Source organism: Nuphar pumila, chromosome 14, assembly GCF_984573655.1.
Source record: "Nuphar pumila chromosome 14, dmNupPumi1.hap1.1, whole genome shotgun sequence".
NCBI lineage: Eukaryota > Viridiplantae > Streptophyta > Magnoliopsida > Nymphaeales > Nymphaeaceae > Nuphar > Nuphar pumila.
This window is the reverse complement of record NC_143262.1, coordinates 68,948,000-68,970,134: the sequence shown is the minus strand read 5'-3', so window position 1 is coordinate 68,970,134 and position 22,135 is coordinate 68,948,000. Positions and strand designations below refer to the sequence as shown.

General features: G+C 40.3%; 1 protein-coding gene across 2 annotated transcripts in view; it reads right to left on the bottom strand.

The window, feature by feature from the left end:
* LOC149816917 (uncharacterized) overlaps positions 1–22,135 on the bottom strand; it is a 113,128-nt gene that overhangs the window by 20,232 nt on the left and 70,761 nt on the right. For both annotated transcript variants that reach the window (XM_089987163.1, XM_089987164.1), the window contains exon 4: positions 9,865–9,930. In XM_089987163.1, the coding sequence (XP_089843289.1) occupies positions 9,865–9,930 (66 nt within the window). The remainder of the gene's footprint in view (positions 1–9,864; positions 9,931–22,135) is intronic.

The window sequence follows — 22,135 nt, the reverse complement described above, 5'->3', positions numbered from 1 at the left end:
CTGGTTTAAACCCTGGATTTCTAAAACTGTATTACCAAAACTTGGTTCTTCTTTTCATTTCAATAAAACATATATTTGAACTGCAAATCGGTTTGTAAGGGAAAATCTGCTTTTGGTTGTAATGCGCCCAAGGTCTAGGGACTTGTTGTTTTGAACCTGATCTTCCGCTGAACTTCTGTTTTAAACTCTGATAAATGATTGATTTCAAAGCTTTCAATCTTTTTCATAAAAGGTTTCAAGTCCACGATTTTGAGGCGTTACAGATACCCTATGAAACTTTTTAGAAATTTATTATTTAATAAATAATTAAATATTAAAAATTAATTCTGAAAATTTTTTTTTGGTAATAGCAGAGTTCTACATTTGTGAAACTCTACCTAATATATAGGGATTCTAGAAGAGCCCGAATAGGGTTAAAGTAAAATAGTAAAACAAAATAAAATACCAAATAGATAAAAAGTAGTTAAAAAAGGAAAGAAGAGGTTAGAGATAGAGTTCTACATTAGAAGAACTCTATCTCATAGCCATATGGGAAACCTGAGAAGGGACGTCACCCTCTCTCTAGAAGACTAAAAAAAAATTATAAAAGGGTTTAACTCGCCCCTCTCTCTAGATTTCATTTTCTAGAGAAAGAGAAAAAGGGAGAAAGAGAAAGAAGAAGGGAAAAGAAAGAAAAGAAAGAAAAAAAAAAGAGAAGAGAGGAAAAGAGAAAGGAAGGAAGAAGAAGGAGAGGGATCTCCTTCCGTTCCAATCGTCCGACGTGTATTTCTAGCTATGTCACATGGGTGCGGGTGCGGGCACGGGTGCGGGGATTCGGCACTTCCAAAAAACCCGGGTGCGGGGGTGCGGCATGGGCAAAAATGTAATATATATATATATATATATATATAAGGGGGTCGGGGGGGTCCCTTATATACAGTTGCATGCACCCATCTCGTCAGGAGAACAGTGAATACTAATAGCCAGCAAGGCTACCACCATCATTATCATTTATTATGGAGAGAGAAAATCCTTTACGAAAAAGAAGGATCAGCAAGGCTACCACCATCATTATCATTTATTATGGATAGAGAAAATCCTTTACGAAAAAGAAGGATTAGGAGCAGCAGCTGCTGTCACCTGCAGCAGCGGCTGTCTATCATTTATTATGGAGAGAGAAAATCCTTTACGAAAAAGAAGGATTAGGAGCAGCAGCAGCTGTCAGCAGAATTTTTTTTTTTTAAATTTCGCAGCACATTTCATAGGGCAATTTTTTTTTTAAAAAAAAAAATCCAAAAAAAAAATGGACCTAAATGATCCTAGGTGAGGTCAACGCACCCAGGATCGGGTTGACCGCACCCGGTGCCGCACCCGCACCCGCGTCGAGTCGAGTCGCGTCGCGTCGACGCGGGTGCGACACCCTGCTAGCCGAATCCCTGTGACATAGATTTCTAGTCTTTTTCCATCTCCGATCGAAGGTACGGGTTCTTCTATCGATTCGATCGGGGAGAAATAGCCCAAGTTAAGTTTATGTGATGTTTTTAATGGAAGAAGAAAGAAAGAAATTTGATTTTTTTTATGAGTACATATATATATATATATATATATATATATATATATATATATATATATATATACTTGAAAAAAAAAACACATGGCTTCAAATATATATATATATATATATATATATATATATATATATATATATATATATGTGTGTGTGTGTGTGTGTGTGTGTGTGTGTGTGTGTACGAGTGCGCGTGCGCGTGTGCGCGCATGCGCATGCATGTGTGCAGATTTATTTTTATGAAGGACGATTTTCTCTATGTATCAAAAATCTGATTTTTTTTTCTCTTTGTATACCTATCGATTTTTCTGTATATGCATAGCAAAAGGAAAAAATGATGTAATGTACATGTTCTTAAGTTCGGATCTACCACATGTACATATGGACAGATCTGTCCGACAATATCAGTGGACAGTTCTGTCCGACTACGCATGTGGACAGATCTGCTAATTTTCACAGATGCGCATATCTGGTCCAAATTTGCTGATTTTAAACTGTTATCAGACTGTGCTTAAAACTGCTATCAAAACATTCTTTGTGTACATGCTGAAAAATCGTTGGTTAACAAAATGGGGTTCCGATTTTCTATTTAAATGTTTTTGTTTAAGGAAAGCATGTTTAGATTTAATGGACAGGCACTTTTTTATGTTTATCATGTATAGTTTCCATTAAGGAAACATGTTCAGATTTAAATGTATATACAGTTTCTGTTTAAGAATGCATGTCCAGAGTTACGCAGTTGTTTATTTTTATCATGTATCGATTCCATTAAAGAAACATGTTCAGATTTAAATACATATGCAGATATGCAGTTTCTGTTTATAAGGTATCGTTTCTAATTAAGCATGATCAAATTTATTGCATATGCAGTTTTGCTTGATTTTTATCATGTATTTCTTTTTACATGTTCAGATCGGTTAAGTATTACATACATATGCAGCTGAAAATAAAATAAAAATTTGTTTTGGGTTTAGGATTTGCCAAACTGTCCATGAGTTGAATACTTTTTCTGTTGGTCATGTTTCTGAACATGTTTCTTTTGGAACTGCTGGCTGCCTATCGACAAATCTAGTCCGGACTTACCGTGTTCCCACACGTAAATCTGAACAGATTTACGGGCCACTACTCGTGGACAGATCTGGTCCAGATCTGCTCGGGTGGTCCTTTTATTGCTAGCCGACTGTCTCGGTGTGCCGGTTCTCCAAAATGGAATGATCAAATCATATTTTGATTTTTTTTTTGTTTTTACACTGAACTATGTAAGGCATTCAGAAGTTTATTCTAGCCATCGGTGGGCTGTTATGCGGAAAATGAAATATGCTTATGTTCGATAGTGTTGATCTCCACCGATTTGTTGTTTATCTCCTGTTTTACCTACCCACCCCCTGTGTGGTTCAAGAAGAGGTTATTCATGTTTGTTTTTCAGCAATGAGATGGATGTCATTAGGTTGTTCGAGGTTATCCTATGGACGGGCATCAAAACAACCTTGAAATTTCAATATTGATCTATGTTAGCATTATGTTAGAAAAAAATTTGGTATGCTGTTATGATTAGGTTGAATATTAAATTGTTTTTATTGCTGCCATATGATCTAATATAATGTTGTTAAATGTATTGTAATTATAAAATTTTTTGGGCTAATGTGAGGCTAACCAGTGTTGCACATTTGTGTGCAAGACTGTCCACTACCATTGGCTAAATGTTTATGCATGAGAAACATGCTGCCAATAGCATGCTAGTGCTGTCCTATGTATGGGGGCAACATAGCTTTGGCTCGGTAGTTATGTTATGTATCCCAAGCAATGTCCGAATTGGCAACGATGTTTATTGGTTATGTATGTTCATGAAATTGAATATTATGTTGGCATAAATATGCATATCATGAACATGTAATGTAACGACCCCAATTCATACCCTTTGAAAATGCGGAAATTTTTTTTTTTTCTAAGAGTTGCGGAAAACTTCCCAGAGACCTGGGGTCCCTACAGTTCCAATTTCAGTTGGATAACCACCCACCACAAACCAACTTACATTTATCATTCTTAATCAATCAACTGAACTCTTTTATTAATGAATCAATAAGGGTCATATTCAATGTCAAAAGTGAAATAACAGCTTGCAGGAAACAAGAAGAACTAAAAGTAAATAACAGTAGAGTCACTCTGTCCGCAAGTGAAGCCGTCTGAAACAAATGTGACCCTCGTATCCCCTCAGAAGCGAGTCAACTTCACTGATCACCTGTGTCTGGGAAAAACCAATAAAATGAGAGGGTCAGAAATCCGAAGAATTCTGCATAAAGGTTTCCCTAATGAATCAAATAAAAAAAAAAGCATAAATAAGATCCATGTAATATTTTAGAAGGATACAATTGTAACCAAATTATAAGGCAATTAATCAGTTATGCAACAATAAAATAAACATTAAGCATGAGGGAACACTAAGTAAGTAACAGTGATTATAATTTAATCCATAAAGGCATTTGAAAGCAAAAGAGATCAACATCAAGCAATGATCAATATATAACAAGCAAGTGCACAGGTAAACATGCATGAACTAATGCAGAGCAAGAATATGCATGATTTATGTATAATGCATGAACCCATATTATCTTTCATTTAAGCTCCCCTCTTTCCATATGCATGTCATATTAAATGCATACAATCTTTAAGTTCCTCTTTTTAATTTATTATTGTCCGCGGATACACCAAACGGGTACAATCCTCGAGGTAAGTAGGGTTCCCGGGGTAACTTCACACACAATTTGTATTTTATTACCGGGTTCCAAACTTAGCCCTCGACCGATATCAGGAAACAGCACCATCCATCGGAACCTTGGAAAACAACATCCAAAGTCGGGGACACCATGGAAAACAGCATCCACTGGCGCCACTTTCTTGGTATACCAAAACAACCTCACAGCTGTGACTAATAGACCACCCCCAGGAAAAGCGGCGGACTCTCCCTAAAACCGTGGCCAGGAGAAGAACCTCAATATCGGGTTCAGGGGCAACAAAATGCACACGGAGTTTTTTGTATCCTCACGGTTTCCCCTAAACCGCAATATCCAAGATTCTCACGCTAAAGCAGGGACATCAAGGAGAAAGTGAATTACATTGTTTTTTACTTTCTTTTATCTAGTTATTAATTCATTTCTTTTACATTTGCAAATTTACATGCAGAATTAATAACATAAGCTTGCACATCAGCATGCTAAGCTTTTCACAGGATCACAGCCCGTGACCACATGGAACAGTGCGGTAAAACAATAATATCACATTTGATCTGTTGCAATGCATCAAAATAACTAAAACAGAGAACAACTGGTTCTCGAGGCTCACCCAGCCCCTGATGATCCAATTTGATCATCACTGCATTCATAAGCAAAAATCATGAATAACAGACCATTATGAATTCTTTTATATGCTTCTCAATGCACATTCATTTAGGATCATTTAAAGGTGTGCACGAAACAATAACATACATATACTTGTGCACGAGTTCACAACTTTAATTTAAAATTTCATGCTTTCATTCCATACACATGCTCATATCCCATGTATGATTTTATTTAGCCTATGCATTCATGTCAATGCACTTTGATGAAATTACACATCTTAATCAGCATGTGAATCCTTCAAATGGTGGTGCACGTGTCAATACATCAAGTTAGTGTACGATATGCATAAGATGTAACTTTGCAGCAAATACTTTGATTTTAGCTTAATGTGTGAAATGCAGGAAAACAAAACACATCATGCTCTTACACACATAGGTCTGAATATCAGGTAAGCATAAATATGAAAACTTCAAGAAGAACTGAACCTTACACAAACTAATTTAACTCAGCCTAAAATATTTAGTTTAAGCCAACCGAAAACATTTACATGTTTAGCTAGATTATGATAACCAAAAGCTTAATAAGACATTAATTGAAATCCTGAATATATATATATATATATCCTGTTTGTGATCTACCCATCCTAATGTAAAACAGGATTGAGGACAGGGCAGTATACTCATTCAGTAGCCCCCTCCACAGACCAACCCGAAATCCAAACCCATTCCTTTGAATTTCAGTCGTACCCTTGGTTCCGACATACCCAACAAGAGCTCGGTTTACACCGACTCTTGTGCTCAGCTGGACATGTACCATAAACAGATTTAGTAAGAGAACTTTAAATATGTATAGATACAGAAACTACATAAGGGGTCAATTTAAATCCATGTCCAACATGCTAACCCCAAAGAATTCAAGGTCTTTTATACTTAAATATACTAAAAAGGAAATCTGCGCATGTAAATAGGTCTGAGTTCGTTCACAAATTTAACCACGTAAATCTTTTAACATGTTGTCCACCATATCAGCAGCAACTGTACAGGCCATCAAATCTGGATTTCGTGAGGTTTTGTTTATACCTCCAACAAAAATTTTATCACAGCAGAACAACAATTTCTTAACAAGAGCACCACACAGTTTTACTTTTTCTTTTTACCATGATTCGAGACTGTGGCAGTCTCACCGAAACACAAATACCAACATACACCAGACCGTGTGACATATCAATTTGTAAATACCTACCGGCTGCTTTAGCAACAACCAACATAGGCTAATTTTTCAGAGCTGCTGGACCTGTTAACTAGTTTCATTTGTTTTTAAAAAAACAGATTCAGCAACACAAGACCCAATATAAAAAAAATATTGATTTAACAATATATATTTTATGATTGTGCAACGAGCCTGTAATAACATGTACATATATATACATAATATGTCATAACAATTTTCTTTCAATAAGCTGCCAGCACACGAAAATGTTATGTATAGACATCTAAATTCTGTTTTTCTCTTCTTTTGAGGATATGTGACCCCAGTCCAAAATGAAGCCACACCAGGCCCAAAATCGTTATCCAGCCGACATGTAATCGGCTGGGGCTAAGGCCGAAAAATGCCCAACTGATGCACTCGGATGAGTCTCGGCCACCACCATGCTCGACCCTGAAAACTGAATGGGAGCAACGAACATAGGAAAATAACAGAAATAAAATGCTAACAGGTAAGCAATGTTGAACACTACAAACCAAACAAGTCTGGGTTTGGGCAGATTCTTGGCTTCAAGTTCGAAATGCAACAACCAGTAAAAAGAAGCACAAACAACTGAGATAGAGTGGAAAACTGTACATACAAAAAAAATCAAGATCGACCACACCCCTTTTACGTATCTTAGGGTAAACACTTAGAGTTACCCTTTTTCCCAGGGATTCCTCTCAAAAACACCACATGAAAATCAAACCTATGATCAAATTCTCATCCGAAGCAAGAGTGGAACCCGTACCTTTGAATCGGTGTTAGGTGGCTGCTGAAACTGCTTGCCGTGAGAGAAAGGGGGGTCGTAGATGGCCCTGCTGGCTGTGAACCGCAGCTAGGGCTGGCATCGGTGGTTGCCGCACCCAAGGGAAAGAATAGGAGACGGGGGCTGCCGTAGCCTGCGGTGGCTGCTAGTAGCTACGGCTTTCCGGCGACCTCTACCTCCCCAATGCTCGCCCACACGAGAGAGAGAGAGAGAGAGAAACGAGGGAGACAAGGGAAGAGGATGAGACCCCCTCTTCCGCCTCCCCTTTTATCACCGAGATGGGGGGTTTCGGTTACGCCCCTTTCTTGATCTGTTACAAACCTATCGGGCAACCCTTATCGGGTTGCCCCTTTCTTAAAAAGGATTACACAGGGGCGTGGCTGGGGTCCGGACCCGAGGCCCGTAACCCGACCCCCAAACTATATGGATCCACCAGTTGGATCCGAATGGATCCAACTGTGGATCCTCGGATAAATAAATAAAAATTTAAATTTTATTTATATATTCTTCTTATTATTATTATTATTATTAGTTTTATTATAGATATGGATATAAAGACCATTTTATGGATCTTAGATCCACATGTTGGATCCATTTGGATCCAAACACGGATCCAACCTTAAATACTTGGTTTTTTTTTATACTATTAATTATTTATTTAAATATTATAAGTATAGTTTTAATACCCCATGGTGGGTTATTTACGCATTCTTTTATGGATCCGGTAACGGATCCGAGGCCCAAATTTAGAAAAGTACTCGTTATTTTCAAATAAATTTAAATAAATAAATTACAAAAATTGAGGTTATTACACGTAATTTCTGAAATTATTTTAATAACATGATCTTGTGCATGTTTGGATGTTATGCATGAGATGAATCATGAAAGCAGAATGCATATTGCAAGTAAGTGTTCATATGCATATGTAAATTGTTTTATATGTACATTCTTGTTGTGTATGAATGAATATGCATTGTGGACATGTCTGAATAATTGTATGGTTACATGTTTACTGAGGATTTTTGCTTAAGATCCATCGGTGTTCAGATGTGAACCACTTTACGCCATGTGGGTCACGAGCATGTGTTGCTCTCCGATTTGTTGTATGCATTGCAAAATCCATTTTGAAATTATTGGCTTTCTGAATTAATTGCACTGTTAAATATTGTAACGGGCCAAGGTCTCGTGTTGTATTTTGCATGTTGGTTTGCAAAACTATTCTTCTCGTAAAGAAATTGACTTTTGTTAAAAAGATAAAAGCAATAACTAGTATAATTAATGTTTCTCTTCCTGGATGACCCTTCCATAGTGCAGGAATCCTAGATGGTGGTTTTGGAGAAACAGTGAGGATACTAAAACTCCGTGTGTGTTTGTGCCCCTAAACCCAATATGGTGGTTTGCCTTCCGGCCACGGTTTTAGGGAGTTTTCTGTCATTTTGCCTAGGGGTGGTGTTGTAAACACAGATATTGTTATTGATATACCAAGAAAGTGGCATCAGTAGATGATTTTTCTGGTGTCTCGACATTAGATGTTGATTTCTAATATTCCGACGGATGGTGTTGATTCCTGATATCGGTCGAGGAACAAGTGTGGAACCCAATAATAAAATACAAATTGTGTGTTAAGCGACAACTGAGAACCTATCTTAAACTTCGAGAATTGTTGTGTCTGTTTTGAGTATATGTGGGTTTAATGAAAAGTGTAACTAAACTTGTGTGTATTTAATAGGAACATGCATGCAAAAGAGAACTCTGATAATAATTTAATAAATTATTCATGCATGTGTATTGGAATCATGCATATTTACTGTTCTGCATTAGTTCATGCATTCTTACTTATTCTGCTTCATGTGAGATATTGTCATTATATGATAATTACTTTTAAATGCTTAAATAGTAAATGGTTTATGAGATTGTTGTTTTATTTCCTTTGAATACTTGAATGAATTTGATTTATGTTGTTTCTTGCCTATTTGGATTTTTAGAGAAATTCTTACGAAGGATCTTTGATTTTTACCCAATACTCCCTATGTTTTTCACAGAATCTGAATCTCATTGATGAGGACAACTGCCACAGGGATCCTATGAGACAGTGTGACTTACTTCTGTTATTCTTGGATAGTGTGGCTCTATGATTTTAGACATTAATTTAATTATGTTCTTAAACTTTGATTATTGATTAATAAAGTTAGTTATCTGATTTTTTGTTCAATGTAGGATCTCGTGTGGTTTGGAATTTGGTTAAGTTTGTAAGGCCCCGAATCCTTGGGTTTTGGTTTTCACAATTTTTAAAAAAAAACAAAATTTTCACTTTTCAATGGGGATGAGTTAGGGTTGTTACATGTCAACATACCACTGGACCAAACCTTGTTGTCAGGATTCAAGAAAACATACCTCTCTCTCTCTCTCTCTCTCTCTCTCTCTCTCTCTCTCTCTCTCTCTCTCTCTCTCTCTCTCTCTCGCTCGCTCTCTCTTTTATCTGTTTTTCAATGATAATCTTCCTTGCCTTGGGCATCAAAGTCAACAGAGACTCGCTTGGAGGGAGGTATCGAGCACCAAGAGTCATCAGGAGGGAGATATTTGGTGTTGGAGAGAGGGGTAGGTATTAGGCTGAGTCAAGGCAAGACAAAAAATCCCCTCCTTTTACCACGCTCTGACTTTATTAAAGAAAAAAATGTTTTTTGGGATATTCTGAACTGGGTCTGACCTGATGTAATCAGACCCATACCCTTAGCATAACAGGACCTGTGTCATACTGCTTTGACACGCTATGTGTCCCTTCCAGAGGTACCCGTGTTACATGGTGGAATATCAACTATGGAAAATGAAATCTATCATAAAAAATGACCAAAATGCAGGAATTAACATATTTAACCAACATTATATGCCTTAAAATGCATATCAGCTCTCAACAACTAGCAAATAAAACAAAGGTAGAGTTTTATATCGAAGGAAATGTTCCTTACTTGTTTTATACTTTTATTTTCCAATGACAAATCAGCAGCCTTCTTTGTTAATTCCTCACAAAGGGCCTATTGGAGTAAAACATGAATTAACAGATGTACAAGAAGCTATCAAGAAAAGGGACATGGACTAACAATAATTTAATTATCTTATGAGAATCATTAATTGTTTCAGATTTAAGACCATGAATATAACAAGTAGGGATGCAAACGGTTCGGATTTCGGATCAGAAAATACATTGGGGAGTCAGATCGGTTCGGATCGGGACAGCCAAAATTTGCAAATGCCCCTAACTGAATCAGACCCATTTGCAACCCTAATAACAAGATAGGGCAAAAGCAAGAGCACACTATTTGGATTTATACAAGTTCCACTAGAATATGTAATCTGAATCTCTACAAGTTCTAACAAAACCTGAAACTGTTATAAGGTTGACCCCATGCTGGATTCTCAACAGTTATATCCAACAAAAAAAAAGAAATATCTGTTTGCTAATGGCAACCATGGTAAAGTTGGAGCACATGAAACAGCCACAGCCATCATATTGAACATAACCAGTTAGACACCCATGAAACATGTGATATTCTTGAGACAAGAATGCCAACAGAACTTAAACCATTTACTAAAAATCTTACAATAAGTCAGCCAAGAAAAGAAAACCGTCATTAATAAAGAGAGGGAAGGCATGGAACAGGACATAGAGAAAAAAAAGAAAAGCTAATGGTAAGTATTGAAATGTTTTATCCCTCAAATATCCTCCAGCCAAACTACTGATGAATGGGAATATGTGGAATGTCCATTATGATGCCTTGTGTCTATGCCTTTTCAGTCATATAGCAATACAATTCAGATTTTTCTTTTTTTCTTTTTCTCTCTTTATTTGATCCAGGTAGCCATTTCATGATCACAATGTTCCTTACAAAATATTTCAAAAAAAAGTGCCAAGTCCTATTTCCTTATCATCTAGCATTGTAGCTTTCGATTATTACTGGGCTTGTCAAAGTCAAATTATAATCCCTATTATCCTTTTCTTCTTGAAGGGATGATAACCAACTTTTTATTCATCACATATTTTTATTCTTTTTTGGTGATATAGTAGTGGCTGTGGTGGTGATACTGATCAAGCTGGTTCCTTCAAAATAGATGGAGAATATCAAAAAAAAGAAAAGTACAATCTGCATAGAAACAAAATTTATAGACAAAATAGCAATAAGTAATAAAAGTTTCCATGCCTAAGGCTGGGAAACAAACCAAGCTGAGAAAGGTTTGGCTTGGAATGAAGCTCATTTAGGATCACAAAGTGACCTTGGTAAGCCAAGCCACGAGCAGCTCGTATTAGAATACCAAACCAACTATAAACAAGGAGTGCTCGGCTGATATAGGTCGTTAGCTATGGTACCGAGATGCGCCATTTCGGTTGGCATACCCGTGTCGACATAGGGCCGGGTACCGGACAGAGCACTTTGTGTGTCCTATCCATTTTCAGTTTATAACTTTATATTTTCAGTATATAATATATATTTTAGATATAGCATATATATTTACATTATATTCAGTTTATTTTGAATTTATTTTGTATTTATGTGATATTTAATATATATACATATATAGTTGTGTCCCCGTACCCACTTTTTTGGAATTGCTGTGTGGTACCCTCCATTTGTATCTCTTATGTCAATTCTGATTCATACTAGTGCAAGAGGTATTCCATTCTTACTAATAGGCCCATAAGGAGTAAGCAGATAGCCAGATACTAACTAACAAGAAAACAAAGGTGGCATATAGAAAAGTAGGTAGGTGGTAGAATAGGATGAAGGGATCAAGCAAAATTGGATTAGGAAATGTTTTATGAACAGGTAGATCCTACCCAAGACGTTCAAAAGGGATTGAATTTTGGTGCAGAGGTTGTAAGATTGCGTATTTTTGGTCCTTAGTCAATTCATGCAATTTTCAAAACTTGGCTAAGTCTGGTAGGAAAATCGTTTGAGGCTCGATTTTTAGATCAATGTCTTAGAGTTTGGGTTTGACCCAAGTCTTATCGATAAGGTCAAGGCGAGCCAATCGAAACGTAGTAAAGAGTTTTTATTTCGACTTTTAAATTCAAGCGAAATTTGGGTTATTTTTGAGCAAAATTCGAAGTTTGATATTTGTGTAATATATCGTTAGATGCGTCTCAAAATTCTGAGCGCGATGGTATTTTACTTTTCTAAATTTGAGTTCTGGTTAGCCCGAAAATCACATTTTTCTAAAATTTTAGCAGTTTGTCGAAACGGATCCGGAGTTGGATCGGATTGGATCAAAGTCCTAGGATCCGAATTTTTATGAATTTGGGTCCTACTTAGGTCCTATAAAAATCTGGACTGGATCTGGGTCTTACTCCATTTTTTGTTTGGGTATGGGTTTGGATCTTGGATCCGAATTCGGATCCAAATCCAAGCCCAACGTTTTTATAACCTTAAATTCAGCTAGAGGCTTTAAATTGAGGTTAATTTCATATAAAAAGTCTCCATGGTCAATATGACCAATTTTGGAAGCCTTTAAATATTTAAGAATAAATAAATTCAAAAAAATAAATTTATTAATTTATTATTTTTTACTAATTTCGGGATTTGGGTTAAAGAGGTTTAGGGTTAACCCTCTTCCTTAACTAATTAGGAGACTAGATGTAACGCCCCAAAATCGTGGACTTGAAACCTTTTATGAAAAAGGTTGAAAGTTTTGAAATCAATCATTTATCAGAGTTTTAAAACAGAAGTTCAGCGGAAGATCGGGTTCAAAACAAGTCCCTAGACCTTGGGCACATTACAACCAAAAGCAGATTCCCCCTTACAAACCGATTTGTAGTTCAAATAGATATTTTATCAAAATTAAAATAAGAACCACATTTTGGTAATACAGTTTTAGAAATGCAGAGTTATAATCAAAAGAGATGCTTTCAAAGAAACCTTATACCGCATCCATCAAAAGAGTTCTCAGGAGCGCAACGTCAGGAAAGGGCACTGCCTTGAATGCATCACGTCATCATGCCATCGCAAGCTGTCTCAACCTGTTCACCACCTGCCCATGAAAATGGGTCAGTCACACAACAGACTAGTAGGGGTGCAAAGGACAAGAAAGAGCAGAAGCTGCAATAAGTAAGATAAACGCTAGCTCAAGCAGAAACAAGCAAGACTAGCAGATCTAACCAAATGTGTTGTGGAGTAAGCAAAGCTCTAGTAAAGCAAGCAGCTACACACAAGAGCAGGGAGGATCAAAGTGCTGAACAGACCACTATAGCAATCTCACAAATATAATAGGTGAAGAGTAAATAACTCTATCCACCAGCCAAGCAAAGCAATTTCATAAGACAGGTATTCATAACCACACTCGTAATATATACGAGTAGCATAGGATGGCTCAGTCCATCGACAAGTGATTACCTTAATTGTGAGGCACAAGCTATTGCATAACAAGCAATTTATAAGCAATACAAGATAAGCAATCAACTAGTATGAGAAGCTAGTTATTACTAAGCAAAGAACTGCGTAAGCAGTTTAACCAACAAGGGTAACGCCTCGACGGGCGTACCTAGCTCAACGAATAGCATACCAAACTACCGAGCTAACAAGCAAGCAAGCAAAGCACGTCACAACATGCGTATCTCACGATCATGTGTATAAGTTATATCTTGTCTCATTACTGAGCAGGCCGTTGTGGGTACGCACAAGGCAAAACGTAGAAACAGCCAAGATCGATTCGGGGGTCCATTATACTATGTATTTTATTATACTCCGAATGACTGACTGAGTCCGCTTCCTAAGGGGATGGTCTGTGACCAAGAGAGTAAATCCCCAAAGGCAAAATAAAGGCCCAATGGATGCGCATCCGTACTTCTGCAGAAGTGGCCCGAAGGATTTCCCCTAACCTCCGATGACTGGGGAAGGTCGGATCTTTGCCCGAAATTGCCATATATGACTGTCTATCGGAGTTTTGTACCATCCATCCTCTCTCTTGATGAACCGTCCCGAATGAGCACGACGGAGGGTTTCTTAACCGTCGTTTCATTCTCATGCTCTGGTCTTTCAACCCAATCGAGCATCTTGCCTGTGAAGGCGCATGATTATTATTTAGGTGTGTTATACGCGCCATTGCGCGTTCAAGGCAACCAAACAATTCACATCCTACTCACCGCAGTACGCATCGTAATTATTCAAATGCATAATCACGCTGAAAGGGGTCAATCCCTAGTGAGGGTAGAAACATCACTCTTGTGATCTCAACCACATGCCATTGCATGTTCGAGGCAGACATAGACCTCTCATCCTACTCATCGTAGTACGCAACGTACTTGTTCAAAAGTACAACCACAATGAGAGGGGTATGGATCTCTCGCAGAAAATCCCAATGCTTCTACTTTATAGAAGTCCACAGTGAACTCATTCAGTTCCAACTGATCGTGCTCGGATCCTATAGACAATCGCGAGCAATCTGCCTATTAGGCGAAAATCAATATAATAGGATTAGCTTAATGTGTCAATACACGCTTAGAGGTTACTATAGACCTCTCGATCTGCTCTCGTAGTCCAAACATATCGTACGTGACTAAGGGTAGAACTACAAGAGGAGGAACATGGATCCCTCGTAAGAGATCCAACAATACCTTCACGAAGGAAGGCGCCACAATCATGGTTGAACCAGAAAGCCTAGAAACTAGGTCTCGCATCAGAGGTGAGGTAACGCCGATCTAGTGATGGCGCAAGTACCTTGCTAGGATCCCCGCCCCATTCGTGCACAGGATCCTAAACGAGGTTACCTAAGTCGTATCGAATAGGCAAACTAAGGTTGTAACACATCTACATCAATTTGGGAGGTCCGACCGCTACCTCTGCTTTACAAGCTGTACATCTTGAAAATAGGTTTGCACCTATGACGATGTCTTTTGAGAACTGAAGTGCATACGTGTGTGCCGTGGCTTGTAAGCCAAGTGAGACGATATACACTATGCACTCGAAGTTGCACTCAGGGAGTGCAAGCTGACAAGAGGCAAACTCATGCACATACTAAGGCAAAACGCGGGACAAGACTCGGTGGGCGAAGCCGCACCGCGAGGGTAGAACGCTAAAGCTCCACACGAGGTATGAGATCATACCTCGATCATCGTAACACACGAGCAGGCAACTACGCAAGCGACTCGTGAGGTAAGAGATCCTATACTGACTACGCAAGTGTAAAGGGCGACTCACGAGGCATGAGGTTGCACCTCGATAGATCAAAAAAAGCGTAAGCAAGACAGGAGCATACGACGAAGATAGGATACATGCATGAACAAGGCATATGCACGAAGCGCAGCAACAAAGTAAAGACAAATACATACAAAAGGTAAGTGCAAGAGCAAGCATGACAACACAGGAAAGTAAAATACGGAGAGTAAAGCAGAAGCAAAGCCATGACGCATAAAACGCGGGGCAACAAGTAAATACATGACGTAAAGTGCAAGAACGTAAAGAAGGACCAGGATCTACATCCTGGAGAACAAGGCAGACATAAGCAAGTAAATGCCAAGGCGCAAAGCGCGGGGCAGCAGGAAAGTAAAGTGCGGAAAAGTAAAGAGGACAAGGATCGCGAAACCGCGTCCTTGAGTTAAAAGACATGGAATGTAAAGATAGGAATAGAAAGCCTAGGCACATATAGCGCGGCGGCGACAGAAAGGAAAGTGCAGGAAAGTAAAGAGGACAAGGATCGCGAAACCGCGTCCTTGAAGGTAAAGACATACGTATATATATTATACGTATACATATATCGTCCTCTTTTAATTATCTTTCTTATTTTAGCATTTATCAGTTCATTGTCCTTTCACGCAAGAATCCCCTACCTAAAGGGGTTGCGGGTCCTCGTACGCATGCAGCGTAGGCAAGCAAGAGCTCGAGCCACAGAGGGCGAGCTGGATCCACCGTTCAACCTGGAGAGCTTAGAATGTTAGCATATGCCGAAAATACATAAACAACAAGGCAGCAAGGCCTCCTTGCCTGCAGAAGGCAGATGCAGAAACTCTGCATCCTGCAGACAGGGGTGCCAGAGACAGGGGCCTCAGCCCTGCTTGGCAACAGCAGCAGAGACAGGGAGCAGGAGCTCCCTGTCTGCCATGCACAAAGAAAGGCAGGGGAGGGAGCAGAAGCTCCCCTGCCACAACAAGGCAGGGGGGAAGCACCCCCCTGTCAGAACACGAGACAGGGGCGCAGCCCCCTGCCGGCAGCAAGAACATGGCAAGGGGGCAAAGCCCCTTGCCAGAGAACAGCAGTGATACAGGGGTCAAGCCCCTGCTCAAAAACAAGAAAAGCAGGGGGGCTTCGGCCCCTGCTGGCACAACGCAGGAGGCAGGGGAGCCTCGCCTCCTGCCGGCACAATGCAAGAGGCAGGGGGACAGAGCCCCCTGCCGAGGAGCAACGCCCCCTGCAGGGGAAAAATCGAAGGCAGGGGGGCCTAGCCCTCTGCCGGCAAACAACAGAAGACAGGGGACGAAGCCCCCTGTCGAGAAGCAACATCATGGCAGGGGGACCCCTCCCCCCTACCGAGAACCAAACAAAAGAGCAGGGGGGCTCAGTCCCCCTGCTGACCCACTACAAAAAGGCAAGGGGGGTAACCCCCTGCCGACAAGAGGCGACAGGGGGCTCAGCCCCCGTGTCGACCAAGAGCAAAAAGGCAGGGGGTAACCCCCTGCCAAAACAAGAGGCGACAGGGGGCTCAGCCCCCCTGTCGTCCAACAGCAAAAAGAGTGACAGGGGGCGGAACCCCCTGCCAAGAAGAGCCAACGACAGGGGGCCTAGCCCCCTGTAGACCAATAACAAGGGAGGCAGGAGGGTTTAGCCCCCTGCCAACCGGCGGTGATGACAGGGGGCTCAGCCCCCCTGTCGATCCACCCCGCACACAGAAGAGAGGAGGGGAGGGTTATACCTCCGAAGACCGCAGCAACGGGAGAAGTCGCTGGTCGCCGGGGACGCTGGCTGCGAGTCGCCGGCGACAGAAAGGGGAGACAGCCAAGGGGCGGCCGACGCTGCCGGCTGCCGAAGACCACCCAGAGGGGAGATGCTGAGGGGAGACGAGAGGCGAATCGCCGGCGCTAGGCGACTGCAGGGAGGAATGCAGGTCGTCGTCGGCTGAGGATGCCGGCTGTGAAACGTCGGCGACTGAAGGGGGAAAGAGGCCTCACGGGAGCAGAACAAGGGGGGGGCGACGATCGCCGGCGGCTGCAGCACCTAGGACGGCGGTCGTGGCTGACGGCGAGTCGTCGGTGCTCGAGGTCGCTGGTGGTTGAAGGGTGGTCGGTGGCCGGCGCAGTCGACAGCAGATAGGGGTTGACCTGGAGCGAAGCTCGGGGGCCACTGGGTCGCCGGAACTCAGAGCGGAGGCGAAGAGGTGGCCACAGGGAGGATCGTCGGTCGTCGGGGAGGCGGCCTGACGGGAACGCTCGCCGGCGTCTCTGATCGCCAGCGGCAGCATGAGGGGGGAGATCGGAGCAGAGGAGAGAGAGAAGGGGCGAGGGTTTTGCCCCTCGCCCGAGACACCTGCGTCATTTTAAAAGACGCAGGTTCTCGAGAGTTCGAGAACCCGGGTCCGGGTCCAGCTCGGATCCGGGCCCGACAAAGTGGCCCAAACCGTGACACGTGTCTGACACGTGCAAGGCACGTGTCTGACACGAGTCGGACACATTTTTTTTTTTTCATGGTCTTTACACTAGAGGTTTCCAAATCATCTAAAAAGTCAAAAGTCAAAAAAAAAAAGGTAGTTTCAAAAAAATCTGGAAACTCCCCTAGAGAGAGAGAGACCTATTTTTGGAAACCAACTATTTAAGAGAAGAGGGGGGGGGGGGGGGGGGCAGCCCTTCTCCCTTATTTACTCAAAGAGAAAAAAAAATAAAACAAGAAAGGGAGAGAGAAAAGAGAAAAAGAAAGAATAGAGAGGAAAGAAGGGGAGAGAGAAGGAGAAGGAAGGAGGTTTGAAGAACAAGGGTGAAGCCATTGATGCTCAGCCAAGCACCTTCCACAGCCCTCTTTTTGTGTTTTTCTCTAAAGATACGGGTACTATCTTTTGATTCGGATGAGGGATCGAATATGGATGGGTTTCCATGCGTGATTCGGTGGAAATCCATGGGCAAAAGGGCAGGATGTACATGCCTATTCTTGCTTGTGAAGAAGAGGGGTTGTATGGATCCCTCCATACCCATGTGGTTGAAGCTTTGAAGGCTTCATTATTTCTGTATTAAAAACAGAATTTTTAATGACGAAAAAGCATGTCCTTCAATGCCTAATCTTCATAGTACATGTTGTGGATCGATTTCTTGTTTTGTGCCTAGTCTTCCCTCTCTTTTTAAGAAAAGAAATTTTTATGCAAGGCTCAGCAGTGGGTTGGGTCACGTTCTTCTTAAACTATATATATAGTCAGCCTGCCCCATACGGTGCTGGCCGAACAAGCCGCACCATTGGGTGTAGGCCCAACCGAGTGATCGGCTAGGCATGTTGCTTTCAAAAAAAAAAAAGATAAAATAAGCTTTTATTTTTGTACCCAGGGTTCGGCTGGCTGTCAGACCAGCCGAGCTGGGCTCGGTTGGCCTGACAGGCCGAGCCTGGGTGCAGGCCTGTAGTTGCAAAGAAATTAAAAAGAAAATAAGAGGACAGAAAATATATATATATGTATATATATATAAAGTAAGATATATATAGAGTAAAAATATTTTCGTTATGCTCTTATTTTTGTTGTTATGCTGTCCAGTTTTGACAGCCTACACAGGCCCGGACTCGGGCCTGTGTATACGCTGCCATAACCAACTGAGTGTTGGCCTGTGACACGGGCAATACAAAAAAGAAAATGTGTAAGAATAAAAATAAATAGTTTTTGTTTAAACACGTATGATGTTGTTTACTGGCAGCATACACAGGCCCAAACTGGGCCTGTGTGTATGCTGATTGGACCCAGCCGACAGGGTCGGTTGGGCTGGGCATGTTACTTTCAAAAAAAATATAATAAATAATACATATATATTCATATATCAGTCGATTGAATCTTCCGATATACTGTCCGGCTTCGACAGCATACACAGGCCCGGGTCGGGCCTGTGCATAGGCTGTCAGACCCAGTCGACAGGGTCGGCTGGGTATGTGCTTAGTGGAAAAAAAAATCTTTCTTTTCTCATGCAGTGATATGTTGTTCAGTTTTGACAGGAGGAATGTGAGTTTTAATGTATGCAGATTTGATTGAAGTGAGCAATGTTATGATTATACAAATAAACATGTAAGGTGTATAGTCATGCTTCTGCTAGATTATTGATGTCTCATTTAACATAAACAGGCGAAGTTGATGGGTTTATTCATGCGCGCACACACACACACTCAAGGGAGTAAGCATGGGCATGAATATATGTATGTTGATGCAAGATTTCACAGGGAAAAATATGCATATGAATCAAGCACCTTCATGCTTATGAATAGTTTTGTTTTTGCATGTGTGCAGATGCTTTTTGGGAACATGATTCTTGTGTGATAAATGACACAATGCTTGGTCTTGGCATGTGATGCATCGATGGTCTAAATGAACCATCAATGGTCTGGAAAGCCGTGGGCTTGGGTGTTTTTTCTTAAACAATAAATTGCATTGCTTAAATCACACTGGTTGATCATGCACACTACTGTATTGTTCGTGTCGTCCTCACGAGCTAGAGTCCCGTAAGGGTCCACGCAGGGGTGGATGCGAGCTTTTGCCTTTACTTATGCATCTGGTATTGCAAATGTCAATAAATGACTGTCAACAAAAAATAATAATTAAGAACAGTGTAATATACTTTCTACAATCTCCCATCTGGAGAATGGGGTTCTTAGAGATCCGGTCTTGGGGAGACTGTGAGGATACAAAAACTGTGTGCTTTATTTTGTCCCCTGAACCCGATATTGAGGTTCCTTCTCCTGGCCACAGTTTTAGAGAGAGTCCGCAACTTTACTTGGGGTGGTGTGTTTTGACACAACTATTGTTTTTGGTACCAAGAAATGGGCATTTGTGGGCGTGGGGTGTCCCTTGTGTCCCCAACATTAGATGTCGAGGTCTAATGTTCTGAAGGTGATTCGGTCGAGGGCTAAGTTTGGAACCCAGTAATAAAATACAAATTATGTGCTAAGCTACCTTGGGAACCTAACTTGACCTCAGAAATTATACCCGTTTGGTGTATCTGCGAGCAACGGTAATTAAAAAGAGAAACTTAAAGTTGTATGTATTTAATAGGGCATGCATATCTAAAAAAGGAAACTTAAATAAAAGATAATAAAATGATTCATGGATTACACAGAAATCATGTATTTTCCTGTTATGCATTAGATCATGCAAATTTTAATTATCTCCTCAATCATTACATGATGGTGAGTTTGTAATGTTTACTTTTTATTGCATGCTGAAGTTTTGTTTCTTGTTACTGCTTAATATTGATGCATGCTTAGCACTTATAACTGTTACATGAAAAATTTCTTAAATGCTATATAATGTCAGGTTGCATTTCCCTCAGATCATTGCATAAAAACTTATCTATATTTTTTTTCTCACATGTTTCACTAGAAGTAGTTGTGTTCAAGATTTCGGTTCTGACACCCTACTTTATTGGTTTTTCAGAGGGACAAGTGATCAGTGAGGTTGAGAGCTATTGGGAGGGCACGAGATTTATACCTGGTTCTTGACAGCTTCGCTTAAGGAAAGAGTGCTCTTTTTTTTGTCTTTTAGTTCTACCGTTCTTTTCAGTTCCTTGTTTCAATCAGTTGCTATGTTACTTTCTGTTAAGTCGAACACTATCTCTGAGATTGGTTCTTGATTCATAAATAAAGAGGTTATTTTGGTATTTATGGATGATGATTGTAAGTTCCTTTGTGGTGTTTGGCTATCCAATTTGAATTGGAAATGTGAGGACTCCTGGTCTCTGGGAAGTTTTCCGTACTGCTTTAAAAAAAATCGCATTTTCAAGGGGTAGGGAGTTGGGGTCGTTACAGAGGTCCCAACTTTTCTTGGCCAGGAAGAAGTTACAAAGCTCTCCTAAGGTGCACCATCCAATCGCATCATTGGTACACCAATAGCATCAGAGTTCGCTTCAGTAATTGACTGTAGAGAGTAATTTTTCTAATCTAAATTCAAGATTCCAAATAAAACTAGAGGAGCTTATTAGGATAGCTTGGTAAGCAACCAACCTGTTATGTAGGCACCCACTACCATCTTGTTCTTTTCTTTTCTTTTGAGTTTTTATTCATCAAAACAATTGTTGAAGATTGATTGCTAGATCAAGGATGTGATGTTAAGATGTGTATATATATATATATATTATATATATAATGATGTAATAGGTAAATACCCTCTAGGGGTATTTTCATCATTTTACTTATGTAATAGGAACTGTTGCTTTTCCTTTTTTATTATTTTTTCTTTTTTTTGTATTTTCCCATTTAGATCATGGGTTCTATGGCCTTTTGACCATAGAGTTGTTGGGAGCTCCCCAACGGTCCTGTTGGAACGTGATATGTTTATGTTTTGGATCCAGATCTGTTGGAACGTGATCCAGATCTGGATCCACATTAAGATTTGCTGTGAAATATGTTTCCTTTGTATTATTTTATCTGTCCAATTTACCCCTTATCATTTAATAGTTCTATTTTATAGTTTGGGGTAATATTGTATTTTATGATGTAACAGTTATAGAAAGCATATCAATATAATGAGAAAACCCACACACGTCCGAGGTATTGACGTCTCTGGGTATTCTGCTGTAGCCCTCTCCTCTCTTTCTCTCTGGCTATCTCTCCCCTACCCACAATTCTGGTGGATGATCTCGTTCTCACATGGTATCAGAGCGGACAATATCTGGTTGACTATCAAGGTGAGTCCAAGATCTTGGCTTTCGTTCTTCTATTCTTGATCTCTTTTCTATCTCAAATCAATATCTTTCATCTGATTTCTGTTTGTTCAGAAAGCCAGATTTCTATCTGTTCAGAAACTCAAATTTATTATTTTATTCAATATCTTTCATCTGATTTCTAAATATTCAGAAATCCAGAAAATACTTTCTTGAATCCTGAAATCTTTCTCCATTTGATTTCTCTTTGTTTTATCTCTTTTTGTTTTCACGTGAATTGTAAACCCAGATTCACGTGAATTGCAAACCCAGATTCACGTGAATTGCAAAATCCTTCTCTCTTCATCTCTTCCAGGTTTCCCACGTGAGACCTGTTTTCACGTGAATCTCAGAATTCATCTTTCTACAGCATATTTCAAGTG